Source organism: Balaenoptera borealis, assembly GCF_965194805.1.
Source record: "Balaenoptera borealis genome assembly, chromosome: 8".
Taxonomy (NCBI): Eukaryota; Metazoa; Chordata; class Mammalia; order Artiodactyla; family Balaenopteridae; genus Balaenoptera; species Balaenoptera borealis.
In genome coordinates, this window is record NC_138865.1 from 47,888,649 (window position 1) to 47,906,468 (window position 17,820).

At 36.4% G+C, this 17,820-nt stretch overlaps 1 protein-coding gene across 10 annotated transcripts in view; it reads left to right on the plus strand.

Annotated features, from left to right (window-relative positions):
- Positions 1–555: 555 nt before the first annotated feature.
- CAAP1 (caspase activity and apoptosis inhibitor 1) overlaps positions 556–17,820 on the plus strand; it is a 105,953-nt gene continuing 88,688 nt past the window's right edge. For 9 of the 10 annotated variants that reach the window (XR_014247047.1, XM_082400600.1, XM_082400601.1 and 6 more), the window contains exons 1-4: positions 556–966; positions 5,471–5,671; positions 6,514–6,598; positions 7,497–7,572. Coding sequence is in view for 9 of the 10 variants with exons in the window: in XM_082400600.1 (XP_082256726.1) it covers positions 661–966; positions 5,471–5,671; positions 6,514–6,598; positions 7,497–7,572 (668 nt within the window). In the remaining variant the exon portion in view is untranslated. Of the gene's footprint in view, positions 1,064–5,470; positions 5,672–6,513; positions 6,599–7,496; positions 7,573–17,820 lie in introns of all 10 variants that reach the window. The other variant, XM_082400599.1, reaches the window with a different exon arrangement.

Below are 17,820 nucleotides of genomic sequence, written 5' to 3' on the forward strand. Positions count from 1 at the left end.
AGCAGCATTTTTCTGACAATGTGCCAGGCTGTCAACAACCTAAGCGCCAGTATTTGAATATTAAATAAATTGAGAAAGAATAAATACAAGCGTCAAGCGCCTTTAGAGCGAAAAGGAATCATGCCCAGAGAGTAGTGTTAATGGGAAAAACAAAGAAGCAGAAGACCCTACTCTTGTACAACTCCCTAAAATACATTAAAAAAAATCTATCCACGTGATGAGGATAATGAGATTTCCCTTAAATTTTCTTTATTGTTGTTAGTGTCAAACAAAAATTGAAAGACAAATGACATTAGAGAATCAAACAATATACCTTTAACCTTACTATGTATTGTATATAGACAAAGATTGAAAAACAGTGTCAATAAGGCAAAGAGCTGTTGTAATGCTCCGCCTTGGGCCCTTTGTAGGGGTATGAAAACAAACAACAAAAGACCACCCACGCCGCTCACCTGCCGCAAACTGAAGCTTACCTCCTCGGCTGGTGGAGGCAGCGCTATTGGCCCCGGCCCCGCCTCCAGAAACGACTCCTGACGTTAGCGATGCGGCCGGAAGTGACGTCAAAGCTGCGACGCCCGTGCCCGTCGCTAGCTGCTGCGGCAGGCTTTCGGTCGATCCAGAAGCGGCGGGATTTCCCCGGATGGTTGCAGCGGCGGGATCATGACTGGGAAGAAGTCTTCCCGGGAGAAGCGGCGCAAACGAAGCGGTCAGGAGGCGGCGGCGGCGCTCGCGGCGCCGGACCCGGTTCCCGCCGTCGCCAGCGGCGGCAGTGGAAGCACCAGCGGTTGCGGGAGCGCCAGCGGCTGCGGGAGCGTCACCTGCTGTGGGAACACCAGCTTGAGTGGAAGTGTCACTGGCGGTGGGAGCGGCGGCAGCTGCTGGGGTGGGAGCAGCGTGGAGCGCAGTGAGCGCCGTAAGCGGAGGAGCACTGACTCATCTGCCAGCGTCTCCGGCTCCTTGCAGCAGGTGCGTGCGTGCTCTTCTCGCCGCTTCTCGAAGCGGCTGCGTTTCCGGAAGAAGGTGGGCGAGGAGCGGAATGTGGCAGCGGGATGCGGAGCCGGAGGTATCTCATGTTAGCGCTGCGATCCTAAGGGGTCCCGTGTTTGAAGTTCATGCTCCTGAGTTCCCTTGAACCCCACACTCCCACGTCTAGAACTTAAAGTTTCCGAATTTACCGATCGTCTGACTCATACTGCTTTTGGCTTCTTCCACTCCTGTGGTCTCCTCAGTCTCCTTGAAAAGTATGGGTCAGGAACTACCCTTCAGTGCCCTTGCGAGCCGCGCTTTATTTCTCTCTTCCTCCACGTTACAAGATGAGAAAATTGAGGCTCAAAGAGGTTAAGGAAGTCTACCCACAGTCACAGTTTGTTAATAACGCCTACATTCGAATGCAATATCTGATTATAAAAGCCATGTTCTTTATGCTCCATCGACCTAGCAAGATAGTAACGTTTTTTAAAAAAAGTTTGCTTACATTAGAAAACAAATGCATGAATACATACTTTAAATGTATACAACACAGAAATGAAGGGAAAATCATGGAAGTCTCTATGCTTCCCCATTAATCGTTTGATATGCAGCCTCTTTATTAACTCTTGTCAGCCCTGAATTCTTTTTTTAATTTAAAAATTTTTTTTAATTTTAATTTTTTATTGGAGTATAGTTGATTTACAGTGTTGTGTTAGTTTCAGGTGTACAGCAAAGTGCTTCAGTTATACATATACATATATATATTCTTTTTCATCCCTGATATTTCTTATTTTTTGTTCTTTTTAAATTTTAATTTATTTATTTTTGGCTGTGTTGGGTCTTCGTTGCTGCGCACAGGCTTTCTCTAGTTGCAGTGAGTGGGGGCTGCTCTTCATTGCGGTGCACGGGCCTCTCATTGCAGTGGCTTCTCTTGAGCACGGGCTCTAGGCGCGCGGGCTTCAGTAGTTGTGGCACGCAGGCTCAGTAGTTGTGGCTCACGGGCTCTAGAGCGCAGGCTCAGTAGTTGTGGCACACGGGCTTAGTTGCTCCGCGGCATGTGGGATCTTCCCAGGCCAGGGCTCGAACCCATGTCCCCTGCATTGGCAGGCGGATTCTTAACCACTGCGCCACCAGGGAAGTCCTTTTCTTTCTTTTTAATCTAAGGCTTTTAGTATAGTGTTGAACACAAGCGTTCATAGTGGGCATTCTTTTCCCATTCTTTTTTGTAGTGGAAACATTTCTAATTTTACACCAGTAAGTGTATTTGCCATAGGTTCTGAAAGATACCTTTGATCAAGTTAAGGAAATTTTCTTTAATTAGTGGTTTTCTGAGGGTTGTAGAGTTCTTATCAGATGCCTTTAGGGCATTCTGTTGAGGTGATCAGTAGTTTTGCTTCTTAATCTGATTATGTAATTTTATTGATAAGTTAACTTATATTGAATTGTCCTCAGCATTCTTGGGATAAATACTATTTGATTTGTTGATTTGGTTGTTGTACTCCGCTGAAATTCAGTATTTTTACTTTTGTGCCTATGTTCTTAAGTTAAATCAGCTTATTGTTTTTATTTTTGTAGTTATCCTGTCTTGTTTTGGTATCAGGGTTATGGTAGCCTTATGGATTGAGTTGGGAAAGCTTTGCATTTTTTTTGGTGTGTTCCAGAGTAGTTTATATCTTTTTCTCAAAGATATGTTGGAACTTGACTGTTGGACCATACAGCTATCGGGGTCTGGTGGATTTTTCTAGGGGTAGTGTTTTTTCCCTTAACCGCCATCTTTTTTTCCCCAAATTCTTCAATAGTTATAGATCTACGCATTTTTTCCACCCCTTTTAGATTCAGTTTTGGATATCACCATTCTTATCTTAAATAGTGTACATGTCTTTAGTACTCTTTATTATTATGGGGAGACCAATAATAAAGATTCTATAAGCATTTGCATACAGAACTAAACTGTACTTCTCATGAGAAGTAACTGTATTTGTAAAAGAAAAAAAGAAGTCATTATATATTAGGCATGTAGAGAACATCGCAAAACTCCAATAGTGCCATAATATTTGTTGTGTATTGCATTCCCTATTGTTGTTGTTAACAGCTTTATAGAGATATAATTCACATACCGTACAATTTACTAATTTCAAGTATACAGTTCACTGGTTTTTGAGTATAGTCACAGAGTGGTGCAACCATCACTGTGGTCAATTTTAAAATATTTTCAGCATCCTCAGAAGAAACCCTATGTGTAATTTTTAGCTGTCATCCCTACTACCCCTACACCCATACACCCATTCCATCCCTAGGCAATCACTAATCTACTTTCTATCTCTGTAGATTTTTTTTTTTTGGCTGCGTTGGGTCTTCGTGGCTGCGCGCGGGCTTTCTCTAGTTGTGGCGAGCGGGGCTACTCTTTGTTGCGATGTGTGGGCGTCTCATTGTGGTGGCTTCTCTTGTTGCGGAGCACGGGCTCTAGGGCGTGCCGGCTTCAGTAGTTGTGGCTGCGGTTCTAGAACGCAGGCTCCGTAGTTGTGGCACACGGGCTTAGTTGCTCTGCGGCATGCGGGATCTTCCCAGACCAGGGCTCGAACCCGTGTTCCCTGCATTGGCAGGCAGATTCTTAACCACTGAGCCACCAGGGAAGTCCCCTCTATAGACTTATAAATTTCCCTGTTCTGGGCATTTTATATGAATAGAATCATATGTGATCTTTTGTGCCTGGCTTCTCTCACCTAGCATATTTTTATTTCAGAGTCTGCCCATGTTTTAACACATATCAGTACTTCATTTCTTTTTGTAGCTGAATAATATTTCATTGTGTGGCTAGTACCACATTTAATTTTTTCATTTATCAATTGATAGACATTTGGATTGTTTCCAACTTTTCGCTATTATGCATAATGCTGCTGTGAGCATTTGTGTGCCAGTTTCTGTGCAGTTTCTGTGTAATTATGGTTACATTTCTTTTGGATATATATCCAGGAATGAAATTTCTGCATCATATGGCAACTTTATAAGGAGCTACAAACCGTTTTCCAAACCAGCTGCACTATTTTATATTCCTACTAGCACTCTATGGGAGTTCAGTTCCTTTACATCCTTGCTAACACCTGAATTGCTTTGTGAGCAGTTAGAACAAGAGCTAACCTTTGCTTTTTCAGTGTAATTATCATAGTATTCTTTAAAATTAGCCTGTTTTTAAACTGCATTTTAAACAATTGCATTAGAAAGTATAAAAAGGAAACCTACTTGAATAATATAGTTAGGGATTTTCCTGGGGAAATGACTTTTAAATTGATACCTGAGTTTGTTGATCTTGGGAGTATAGAGTGATGGGGAAGTGGGGAAGAAAGACTCTCCTAGACAGAAGAACAGTGTGTACAAAAGCCCTGCCTGTATGAAATGAAGGGAGAACACCTTATGTTTGAGTAGTTCAGACAAGGTCGTTGTGTTTGGAACACAATGAGTGTGAAGGACCTAATAGACTATATTACCCTAAGAACAGTGGGAAGTCATTGACAGCTTATATCAGTAAATAGGAAGGATGAGTATATGTGCATTTTATAAAATCCATTTTGGTGACAGTATACAAAACAGATTGGCAAGACCTCAGATTAGATGTAGGGAGTCCAGTTAAGTGCTACAGATAATCTAGGCAAAAAGAGGATGGTACCTTGGATCAGGATTATGGCAGTAGATTTGGAGAGACTGGATAGATTTGGGAGATAGGAGGTAAAATTGATTGAAATGTCTTAAATTACTTGCCTGCTTTGAATATCATTAGATATATAACAGTTTTTAAAATGATAGAGACTTCCCTGGTGGCCCAGTGGCTGAGAATCCATCTTCCAATGCAGGGGACGCGGGTTCGATCCCTGGTTGAGGAACCAAGATCCCACATGCCGCGGGGCAACTAAGCCTGCAACTACTGAGCCCATGCGCCTCAACTAGAGAGCCTGCGCGCTGCAAACTACAGAGCCCGTGTGCTGTAACTAAGACCCAATGCCACCAAAAATAAATAAATAAATAAATAAATATTTTTAAAAAAGAAATCTTTATTTTAAAAAATGACAATAGCTTCTGGTAAGCAATGATACTTTATTATATAATATTTGTGGTTTATAACATTTTTGCTGCTATCCCATTTCTTTTTATGAATTAAGAAGAATGACAACGCATACATAAAATTCTTGGGTGAATTGTCTACTGGAGGAATATCGTATTCCACAAGTCTAAAATTGTAGGAAATCATTCAGTATTGAGTATATTTTCATTTGTGTGTCCTAAGATATTATCTCTTCACTTTTTCTCAATTTATTGATAATTACAGAGTGGAGAGTAACTTCAAAGAATACTGAGCAATTAAATAATCTTTCCTATGGTTTTAAATAAATAATTTGTGCAAAAAAAGAATTTGGAAATGTTTAACGAAGATTTTATTAAATGAAAATGTATGACATTATAGACATATTTCTATTGTTTAATGGTTCTTTATCTCTTTTAATTTTAGGAAGCCAAATATCTTTTGCCAACTCTGGAAAAAGAGTTATTCTTGGCAGAGCACAGTGACCTTGAAGAAGGTGGATTAGACCTGACTGTGGCATTAAAACCAGTTAGTTTCTATATATCAGACAAAAAAGAAATGCTTCAGCAGTGTTTCTGTATCATAGGAGAGAAGAAGTTACAGAAGATGCTTCCTGATGTGTTAAAGGTACTTCATTACATACATTATCAGGCTATCCACATATACAGAAATATACAAACACTTTTTTTATAGCAATCATTTTACTTAATGGAAATTATAATTGGATGTTTTCAACTAATATGAGCTACTTCAAAAAGATATAAAGAAGGGATTTTGTAGAACCGTAAATGGCTTTGTCTATTTAAAAATTTGCCAGGAAGAAATAGGGTACTTTACTATATTTAGGTAAGGAATTTTTTGACCTTCTGGAAATTATTCTATTAAATACAGGCAGTTTAAGTAACTAAGTTAGAGGTATACTGATTCTTTCTGGTGCTTTAAGAAGTAGTGTACTGCTGTGTAACAGTATGCAATGATAGTTGGTAATAGCCTATATTTCATTAAATTCATAAATGTTTTCATATATTTATCTCTGAAAATTATTCAGGGAAATACATGGTATTCTAATTTTACAGATGTGGAAAAAAGGCCGTGGACAAATTAAGCCCAACATCATATATATCTAAGATGTATGGAACTAGGACTTGAATATTTAAGCCTTTAGAGGTATTACCTAACATAAGTAGGCTGCTATTAAGAATATCTGGGCACCTACTTATTCTTCAGTTTGTTCTTTCATAATAAACATGACTTTATATATCCAAATCAAAACTCTATAAATTATAATGTTTACATGTTAACTGGCAGGTCTTCACATTTCATCCCAGAAAAAAATTTATGTGACTTTTAATTTGTTTTACTGTAGGATTTTGCTTAGCAGACTTTCTTTTTTTAAATGGTTGCTGTTTTCTAGTTTACATTGGTGCTGTGTTATATAAATGCATTTTTTAAAATGTCATTTTCTTTAGAACTGTTCAATAGAAGAAATTAAAAAACTGTGCCAGGAACAGTTAGAGCTCCTGTCTGAAAAAAAAATCTTGAAGATTCTTGAGGGTAAGAATACGTATTTCTACCTTCTGGTAACTTAGTGCTTAATACTATACTTAGCATAAATCCTGAGGTATTCTTTTTTTTGTTGTTTTTTTTTTAACTTGACTGTTACTTTAATTTTATTATGGGGTAATCACTGAGTATTTTTACCTCTGTACAGAAATATAGTTTACATATCAGAATAGCATCTCAGGAATGGACTTTTTGATGTATGTATGGTTTCTCCAAATCAGTTGTGTAGGTAAGAACATTAAGTTTGTGCACAATAAAAAAATGAAATAAAAAATGTTTACCCAAAATGCTGTAAAAAAATTACTTATTGAGAAGGCAAAGCCTTCTCTTAAAATATTTTAAAATTTTCTGCTTTATATTCTTACTGCTTTTAATTATCTGTTGAATACCATTTCTGCTCTAATAAGTCCCAAATGCAGAGTTAGAAGAATTGCCAACATTTATCTGTCTGCCTGAAGTAAGACTCTTCTTTGTATATATTACCTGTAGAATTTTGGATTTTAAAGCTTTTCTTTTTGGACTCTACAAGGATATTAGCATTAGCATTACAAGAGAAGGAACAAAAAAATGGAGGATTTCAATTTCCAGAGATAACATCTTTTTTAAATGTAAAATGGTAATAGATGTATACATGTGTGTATAGTTTGTAAGTATTATATGTACACACATTCTTGCTTATATATATTTTGTACATTTATAAAATAGATAAAGGGAAGGCAATGACAAATACCTAATAAGGCATTTTAAATATAAGCAATTAAAAATGTCATCTTTCAGCAACTCTCAAGTTTTTTAATCGTCACTTTATACATGACACTTTCTGTATAATGATTAAATCACTCTGACATTCTATGAGCATGCTTTCTATTTTTTTTATGTCATTCATAAGGTGACAATGGTATGGACTCTGATATGGAAGAAGAGGCAGATGATGGCTCTAAGATGGGATCTGATTTAGTTAGTCAGTAAGTTAAAAACTTTCATTTTTATTTCAGAATTTCTTTGTTATCCCTTTGGTGATTTCTTACCTCAAGAATGTGATTGTTTTTCTGTGTTATATTTATATAAAGTGATTCAACAATGTTGGATTGATTTTTTTTTACTTGTAGTGATTAGTCTTTTTGGTATATATGAGAATGAAGTTAATTGCTTTCAGGATTAAGATGATTTTCTTAAACTACTGCTCAGATATAGGACTGCAACAATGCTGACCTCAAGCAGAATCACATTTCTCATTTGGAATTTGAATATACGTATCACTAGTGATACCCACTGTTTATTAAGTATTATACTTACTCTACCAAACATTATGTTAGTAGTTTAGAAGACTTTATCTCGCTGAATATCTTCTACATACCTATTAATGTTTGGTGATAATAGCTTCTTTTCACAGCTGAGATAGTAAGGTGGTTCACTTTATATAGGTACATAAAATTTGATTATTGTGATGATGAAAAATACCTGATGTTTTGGGATGCTGACTAATCAAGAAGCAACATGCTAATTTCTTTTTCTAGATTATTCTGCTCTGCCATGGGCTCATCAAACTTTCACCAACTGATTTTATTATCTATTGATGATTTTTGACTAAAACAATTTTTTTTTTGGTAGTTGCCAAAGACTGACTTTTATCTCTGTTTGCAGAGTTTGGCTATAGGCAGTAGCACAAATAAAAACAGATAACCAGAGGCAGTCGCATAAATAAGTAGCACATATTTAACCTGAAACCTTGAGTATAATTTCATTTCTAATACAATGCTATTGGGTAAGTATCACTGAAAAAAGATAATTTAATGTCATGTTATAACTGTAGAGGGCATCAAATAATCTACTTATACTGAAGTATTGAAGAAATCATTGTATCTTGGTTGCCTCATAATCAGTAGATTTTTGGTCATCACATACATCTTGCCTAGGAGTGTCACAGGATGATTGATACTTACCCACAGAGTAGAAAATGTACACATTTCTAAAAAGTCTTGCTATTGATTTTCCTTCAAAATACTTAGCTTTAAATTGTCTATGTAGTATGCTAATCTAGTTCAGATAGTTTAACCATTTACAAGGCTTGTCACTTTTTAGTACTTTTTAGTTTCTTTTTTTTTTCCTTTTTCTTTTTATTTATTTATTTATTCATTTATTTTTGGCTGCGTTGGGTCTTTGTTGCTGTGCACAAGCTTTCTCTAGTTGCAGTGAGCGGGGGCTACTCTTCATTGCGGTGCGTGGGCTTCTCTTTGTAGTGGCTTCTGTTGTTGTGGAGCACAGGCTCTAGGCGCGTGGGCTTCAGTAGACGTGGCACGTGGGCTCAGTAGTTGTGGCTCGTGGGCTCTAGAACGCAGCAGGCTCTGTAGTTGTGGTGCATGACGGGCTTAGTTGCTCTGCAGCATGTGGGATCTTCCTGAATCAGGGATCGAACCCGTGTCCCCTGCATTGGCAGGCAGATTCTTAACCACTGTGCCACCAGGGAAGTCCTTAGTTTCTTAAATTATCTAAATTAACCGTCTTGCTTCTTGATGTTTCTTACAGAGCATCAACTTCTGCTTGATTACATTTGTTTGCCTTTATTTAAGGCAAATATTTTGCCTCTTTGTTTGCCTCTGTTTATTTTTCCCAGTTTTTGAGGTGTTGTCAAGTTTAAGTCCTTTATTGTTCACACCTGAACATTAATGCTACCTTTTTTACTGTTAGAAGCCATTTGATGGATAGCCAATCAGATTAGAAACTTAATTCTCTTAAAAAAATTTTTTTTCTAATGAAAAAAATGGTGATTAGATTCAAAGTGACTATTGCGAAGAACCCACTTTTACAATGTTACTGTAAGACAGATCATGTTAGCTTTTAAATGCTGCAATGAGCAGGTTAAGCAATCACAAATATTACCCAAAACTGTCATAGTAGCCACTTGTGGACCTGATAAGTGCCAGATCATTGGGATTCTTTTGAGTTATTTGAGAATATAGGCTTTAAAAAAAAAAAGCTACAAGATGCCAAATAAATAATAATACTAAGCTAGAAGATGCCAAATAAGCTAAAGATGCCAGATAAATAATAATATTAAAGCTAACACTTACTGAGCCAGTAAGTGTTGTATGCCAGACACTGTTCTAATCACTTTATATGCCTTCATTCACTTATTGGGTTTGTACAACAACCTTGTGAGGTAGGTGGTATTAGCATCATCATTTTACAAATGGAAAGATAAAGCCCAGAAAGATTTGTGTGCCTGAGGTCACACAAATGAATGTGGAAGTAGGAGGAATGTTAGTTCTGAAGAGATTATATAAGCATTCATGTTAATGGACCTGGCTTTAAGACATTTAACCTTCCCTAAAATCACTTTATACATTTGTAAAATGTGGGTAATCCTTGCTTCAATAGGATTATTGGGATTAAATGAGCTAATGTGACTTGTTTGTTATTATTTGTTTACTATTTTATTATTAATAATCTTAGTTATGAATGGGGAGATATACTGCAGTGTGAAACAGTGAAGGTGGGACAGGGAGTTAATGTGAGAAGATGCTGGCTTTAGTGCATGTTCCTGACATTTGCTATGTGCTTTGTGCTTAAAGGGACAATTCAGTCCTGTTAATCTCTATAGAAGAGAACTGAACCTGGTGGGCAGACTTATAAAAACCTCGTTCCAGTGCTTCAACGGAGGGCTAAGTTAGTTAACATGTTTGGTCCTTGGTGCTGAAAATTTCCATGTTTTTTATTACCTGCTGGTTTTTTACTCTCTAATAAATAACAGTAGTCTGAGCTGTCCAGATGCTGAGGGAACAGTTACGAGTAGGCAAAGACCAATTAAAGGAATTCAATAATTTGAGAGAGGAAAATGAAGCTGAATAAGTTGAATAGGTAGCTTCTGTGGAACACAGAATTAATAGACTATAGGAAAGAAAACTTTAACAAAATAATGAAAACTCTCAAAGAAGTACAATTAGAGCACAAGTGTAGTTTTTTTTTTTAAATAAATTTATTTATTTATTTATTTATCTTTTTATCTTTGGCTGCGTTGGGTCTTCGTCGCTGCACACAGGCTCTCTCTAGTTGCGGTGAGTGGGGGCTGGTGGCTTCTCTTGTTGCAGAGCACGGGCTCCAGGTGTGCGGGCTTCATTAGTTGTGGCACGTGGGCTCAGTAGTTGTGGCTTGGGCTCTAGAGCACAGGCTCATTAGTTGTGTCACGTGGGCTCAGTAGTTGTGGCTCGTGGGCTCTAGACCACAGGCTCAGTAGTTGTGGCACGCAGGCTTAGTTGTTCTGCGGCATGTGGGATCTTCCCGGACCAGGGCTTGAACCTGTGTCCCCTGCATTGTCAGGTGGACTCTTAACCACTGTGCCACCAGGGAAGTCCCCACAAATGTAGTTTTAGGAACTAAAAATAAATTCTGAATTCCTAAACTTAGGAGACAAACTGATAAAGAGGTTAGCTATGACTGGGGGCTACATCATTGTCCTAAGAAATCAAGTTGAATAAATAAATACAGAATAATAAAAAACCACACACAAAAAGTATAAATCCTTATGTGTAACTCATGGCTACCTGGAAGACAATTGTAGACCTATCCTGAACATAATAGAAATTATAGAAAGAGAAACAAATAGCTAGAAAAGTATTGAAGAAATGATAGAATTAAAATTTTTGGTTTAAAGACTTAAGACTGTAAGTGCAAGGATAAGGAGAAAACACCTGGTTATGGGCTGAATTATGTCCCTTCAAAATTCATATGTGGAAATCCCTAACCCCTACCACCTCTGAATGTAATCTCATTTGGAGATAAGGTCTTTAAAGAGATAAATGGGACTTCCCTGGTGGTTCAGTGGTAAATAATCCACCTTACAATGCAGGGGATGTGGGTTCGATCCCTGGTCAGGGAACTGGGATCCCACATGCCGTGGGGCAGCTAAGCCCATGCACCACAACTACTGAGCTCGCACGCCTCAACTAGAGCCCGCGTACCTCAGACTACAGAGCTCATGTGCCCTGGAGCCTGTGCACCACAACTGGAGAAGAGAAAACCCGCACACCACAACTAGATAGAAGCCCGTGCACGACAACAAAGAGCCCGAGTGCCGCAACTAAGACCTGACGCAGCCAAAAATAAAAATAAAATAAATAAACAAATAAATAAATCTTTTTTTTAAAAAAGAGGTGATTAAGTTAATCCTATCTGATTGTTGTCCTTATAAGAAAAGAAAATTTGAGTACACTGGAAGACTCCAGGGCTGGGTACACACAGAGAAGAGCCATGTGAGGACACAGCCAGAAGGCAGCCATCTGCAAGCCTCAGAAGAAACCAAACCTGCAGACACCTTGATCTTTGACTTCTACCTTGCGGAACTGTGAGAAACACATTTTTGTCGTTTAAGCCAGCCAGCCTTTGGTATTTTGTTATGGCAGCTTTAACAAACAAATACAAACTTACATGTATGTGTGTGTGTATAAATTTCCCAGTGAAATTTTTTCCCCCTAACTTTTTATTTTGAAAAACTTCAAACTTATATAAAAGTTGAAAGAATGATGTAATGAACATCCATATACCCTCTACCTAGATTCAGCAACATTAACATCTTGCCATTTTTGCTTTTGCTCTCTCCTTATATTTATCCTTTTTCCCCAAGAGCCATTTGTATTAGGTTGCTAGAGCTGCCATAGCAGAATACCACAGACTGCCTGGCTTAAACAACAGAAATTTATTTTCTCACAGTTCTGGAGGCTGAAAGTCCAGATCAGGGTACTGGCAGGGTTGTTTTCTCTGAGGCCTCTCTCCTTGGCTTGCAGATGGCCACCCTCTTGCTGCCTTTTCACTTGCTTGTCTTTCTCTGTGTGTGTCCCCCTGGTGTCTCTCCCTGTGTCTTAGTCTCCCCTTATAAGGACACTAGTCAGATTGGATTAGCACCTACCATAATGGCCTTATTTTAAGTTAATTAGCTTTATAAAGGCCCTATCTCCAAAACAGTCAACATTCTTAGGCACTCGGGTTAGGGTTTCACATATGAATTCTTTGTGGGGAAACAGTTCAGCTCATAACCTATTAAAAAATAAGTTACAGATGTCATAACATTTCATGCTTAAACAATTCAGTATGCACTTCCTAAAAATAAGAGTCTTACAGCCACAATGCCATCATCACTTTTCAGAAATAAACAGTAATTCAAATAATATCATCTAATATATTGCCCATATAAAATTTCCCCAATTACTAAAAAAATTTATAGTTTACTTATTTATTTTAATTAATTAACTGATTCTGATCCAGGATCCAGTTGGAATTCATGTGCTCTGTTTGACTGTTAGTATTTCAAAGCTAAATTTAAAGAGAAGATTTAGATATGAGAGAGAAAAGCTTAATGACTAGCCCAGGAACTTAGTTCACATCTTAAAGGAGTTTTAAAAATAACAAAATAAACCAAAAGAAAGTTGGAGAAATGAAACAACAAAGGTAAACATTAAAACTAAGAAACAGAAAACAAAAGGATAATTAAATTTAAATTTATTAACTTGATTTTTGTAAAGACAAGAAAATAAAATAAACTCTTCTTCGGTCTGATTAAGGAAATAAGTAGAGAGCAATTAAAATTGAGATTAGTGAGAAAGGAGGAGACAGAATCATAGGCATGTATGAGTTTAAAAGAATAATGAGAATCCACATGCAGCATTGTATAAACAAACTTGAAGCGAGCAAATGTATGGTATTCTATCAAAATACAAATTAACCAAATTCTCCCAAAAGTGGATAACTTGAAGAGATTAACGAAGAAGAAATTAGAAAGGTGAATAGAGATCTGTTGAAAAAGACAAGGTGAATTCACAACTGAATTATTATTTACATGAGTTGATACATGTAATGTGTTTACAGCTAATAAAGCATTCAATAATGCCATCTGTTAACTATTTTCAAACAGATTACACCTGTGTTATTTAAATTAGTCCAAGCCCTAGAAAAAGATGAAAAGATCTTCAGTTTACTTTATGATTTCTGCATAGCTTTAATATCCCAAATTTTATAAATAGTGCCAAAAAAGTGTGCGGGGGATTATAGGCCTTCTCACTTGTGAATATAGATGTAAAAATTATAAGTACAACATTAGCATATAGAATCCAGCAGTGTATCAGTGGGTAATTATGCTACTGACCAAGTAGGATTTACTCCAGGAATTTACGGGAGACTTGATTAGAAAGTCTATTAGCATAATTCATTTCAACAAATTAAAGGAGAAAAATTACATGGTCAGATAAGTAGATGCTAAAAAGGCCTTTGCTAGTATTCAGCAGTCATTTCTAATATAAGCTGTAGGTAAAAAAGATATAGTAGAAAACTATTCAGATATGATAATGACCATTTTACCAAGCTTAACTACCCACTTGGTGAATTTAAATGACGAATCAGACAGGATCATTCATTTTCAGTGTTTCTTGGAGGTTCTAGCAAATGCATTTAGACCAAAAAAAACCAAACACACACACACACACACGCATGCAACATTGGTGGTGGGGAGTAATTAACTGGTCAAAGGCAGCTAAAAGAGATGGAATGATGGAAGCAGAGATTGGAGTGATGTACTTTGAAGATGGAAAAAGGAGCCACAAGCTAAGGAATTCAGGTGATCTTGCAGAAGCTGGAAAAGACAAGGAAATGGATTCTCCAGAAGAAATGTAACACTACCTACACCTTGATTCTAGTGTCGTTAAGACTAATTTGGGATTTCTGACCTCCAGAACTGTAAGATAATAAATTCACATTGTTTTAAGCCACTAAATTTGTGGTGATTTTTGTTACAGTGGCAATAGAAAACTATGCAAGGCACTTGATTAAAACCTAGACATAAGCCAGAGTTTTAGATTGTTGCCTGTAACCATAGAGATGTTTTGCTCAATTTAAATATTTTAAAAATTTTCAAATAGTTCCAACATTTAAAAATCAAGTGATAACACACCAAAGTTTGGATTTCTGAGTTGCTTGAAAATCAGATCAAGCAACCTTTCCTGAGAGGGCAAAAAAAAATTTGGAGCTGAGTGTAGGTACTCTCTTTTTGAGTGGCATATATATGTTTCACTTTGCCACATAGTACTTCATTTGCCTATATGCTTAATGTACAGAATGTCTAGAAAATGAAACTCTGATTCAAGGGAAAATACATAAAGGCCAAAGGTTTGCCTTGGAACCAGTTCTGTCAGTTTGTCAGTGTCTTATCAACTGAGACATACACCTTTACCTTTTTATCCCAATTTTGATGAACAAAAAGAATTTTAAATAGGTCTAGATAAAGCAGTCTATGGTATTAAAGACACGTGAAAATTTTGATATTTTCTTTTAACGGCAACCTGTGTGCTTTTATTGTGGTGTTTATGGGAAAGGACATAACATTAATAGCTTCTTAGAATTATCTAAGAAGCTGTAAAGTGACAACCTTCAGTATGAGGTATATGTATGCGTATGTGTATGTATATGGTATTTAATATGCCCTATGTAAATTACTTTTCTTGTAAACCATTAAAAGTTTGAAAATACAGAAGTACACACAAATGTTTATGCACAAGGGAAAAAAATCTAAATTTATATTTTCAGTTTTATATGATCTCCTCACATTGTTAGCTTTATATTTTTAAGTTATATTTATCTTCTAAGGTCAGCTTTCAAATACATGTTTTTTCCCCCAAGCTCTTTTGATCTCTACTGCTTTTTAAAATTTTGATTGCTTACTCATACTTACTTTACAATAGTTCTTTTTTACTACCTAAAGGAAAAAGAAAGTAGTAGTTATAAGAAATTTTTGACAGTGTACTACTTTGAAACTTAGTGAGTGTTAACATAACAATTTTAATAGGAATGAGATGCAGGAACTATGAAGATGGAACATTCGTAGTTTCTAAATACCTTCATTTTTAAAAAGGTGAGGGATGGGATTGTCTGTCACTTTAGTTCACCTTAGGTAAGTAAATGAGCAACTTTGTATTGTACTGAGATAGTCTAAAAATTTTAGCATTTATAATTTAGCAGTGTTTTAAAACCTTAGATATTGTGACAAGATTTGCACATGTTACAGATTACAAGTTGCTTAACAAGAACAACAATTTTAAGTAAATAAGGTAATATGCCTGGAATCAGAGCGCTCTCTTCATTTGGAAAAGAAGCTTTATTAGAGCTAAAGTAGCACTAAAAATGAGAACAGGTATTAGCTTGGCCTATAATGTGAGATGATTACACCCTAAAGAATATGTTTGTAATGAAATTTAAGTCTTGAATAGTGCAATAAAATAATCAGGATTGAGGTTTTATATAAAAAGAATAAAAATACAAACACTTTAGGGAAATCTTAACAGTGTTTTAGAATTGATTTAATAAATACCTTTATGAATTTTAAATTAATATGCTTTTAGTGAATGATATTGAGGGAGACGTCAGTGGAAATGAAGTTGTATTTCTCTGTGGATAATAAGCATTGATGAGATAATATCCCAGTTCTAGAAGGCAAAGAAATTTAAAAATCGAGATTCTCAAACTAAGGTATACTGCCAAGTAGGTTCTGTAGAAGTGTTCTGGAACTATTGATCCTAGTCACTGCTCCTTAGCAGAGGATGGGCATGTTCTAAATTAGTTATTATCAGAGTCTAGTTTTGGATGATTAACTTCCTGAAAAAGTAAGATACTCCTGAACAGGCCTTAGAGCTTTTAGGTAATACATATAATTTGAACAACAACCCTAATAGTGATATGTGGTAGAACTCTGATGCCGTTTGTTAGTTGAATAAAAAGCGTTAGTTTTTCTTTTGTTTTTAGTAAGGGAGACACATTCATGTCCTTTTTGATGAGTTAGAGCTGTCTTGTGGGTTCAGCTCAGCTGGCATTAGAGTACTGAGTTTGATTTGTTCCAATTCAAGCAACGCAGTCCTTGGATTACGTATGTATAAGTAACTTTCAAAGGGGCAATAGTACTCAGCCAAATGCTGAACTCTCAGTAAGTGTCAATAAAACTAAACTTGTTGGGAATAAAAGAGTCCTTCATAAACTGCTATTATTAAGCTTCAAAGGAATAAAGCATTTGAATAAAATTTACAGTGCTCCAGATCATTGAATTAATGGGCAACATAAATCTACAGTACGTAATTAAGTAAACATTTTTATCAATAGATACAAAAATAAGCCTCAGGTAGACCCTAGACCCGGGCTCATTAGGAATAATACCTTCAGAAATTGACCTGTGATTCATCTAACTCATATAACCCACTCTGGAATGTATGAGGTTGTTTTGTAACAGTTACTTGTTTTAACTCTATTATGAAAAATTTCAGTGTACGATGAACGCTTGAATACCTATCACCCACTATGTTTCCTCCCATATTATTTTTAACCCCCTCCTTTCAACTTCTTTCAACTTGATAACTTTGAAGCAGATCTTGACCCAGTTCTTTTTATATATTTAGCAAATAGGCACCTCTCTAGAATCTTTAGAACATTCCTTGGAATGGGAGGGCCTGAGCTTCTCAGAGGTCTTAGATAGGCTCTTCATTTGAATTGCAACTCTGTTTTCCGTTGGGGAATTTTGAGGGTCTTGGGAAGGATTTTCTGGTTTTGTAACTGTCTACACACAAAAAAAATCTTTCTTTGTGTTACAGAAAGCTGATTTTTAAACTGTATCTGTTGTTTTCCCATCAGTCATTTTAATGCCTCATCTTGCTGCTCAAGCACTAGATTAGATGTAAGCAGGTAGTTTTCCTTTTCTCTGCTCTTCCCTTATCACTTTTTAAAAAAATTTAAGATTTTCTTAATCACTTATCTGATTCTTTGTATTAACTGTCTTTTCCATTTCACTTGAAAAATAAGTTCACTGATGTTAAGTGCACTAAACTGTTTGTTAATGATTATTCTTTAATACGCTGGTGCACTTCTCCCACCATTTGAAGTTTTTGCTTACCAAGAGTCACATGTGTTTGTTTCCAATGCAGTTACTGTAGTTTTACAATATAGTTATATGCAAAAACAGGTGAAATATCACTATAAAAAGATTATTTGATCACGCTGAATGCTTTGGAAAAACTCAAAGTGCAGTTGTTTTTAGCTGTGGGATAACAACAGTAAAAGTTTGGGCAGCACTGTATAAATAAAAAGGGTTATTTTTTTCTGCACTCAGATTTTTGTGTTTTAAATAAGCCAAAAGTAGAGATGTAGTCAATGGCTTATATGAGTAGGATGAGCCTGAACTCTTTTCCATG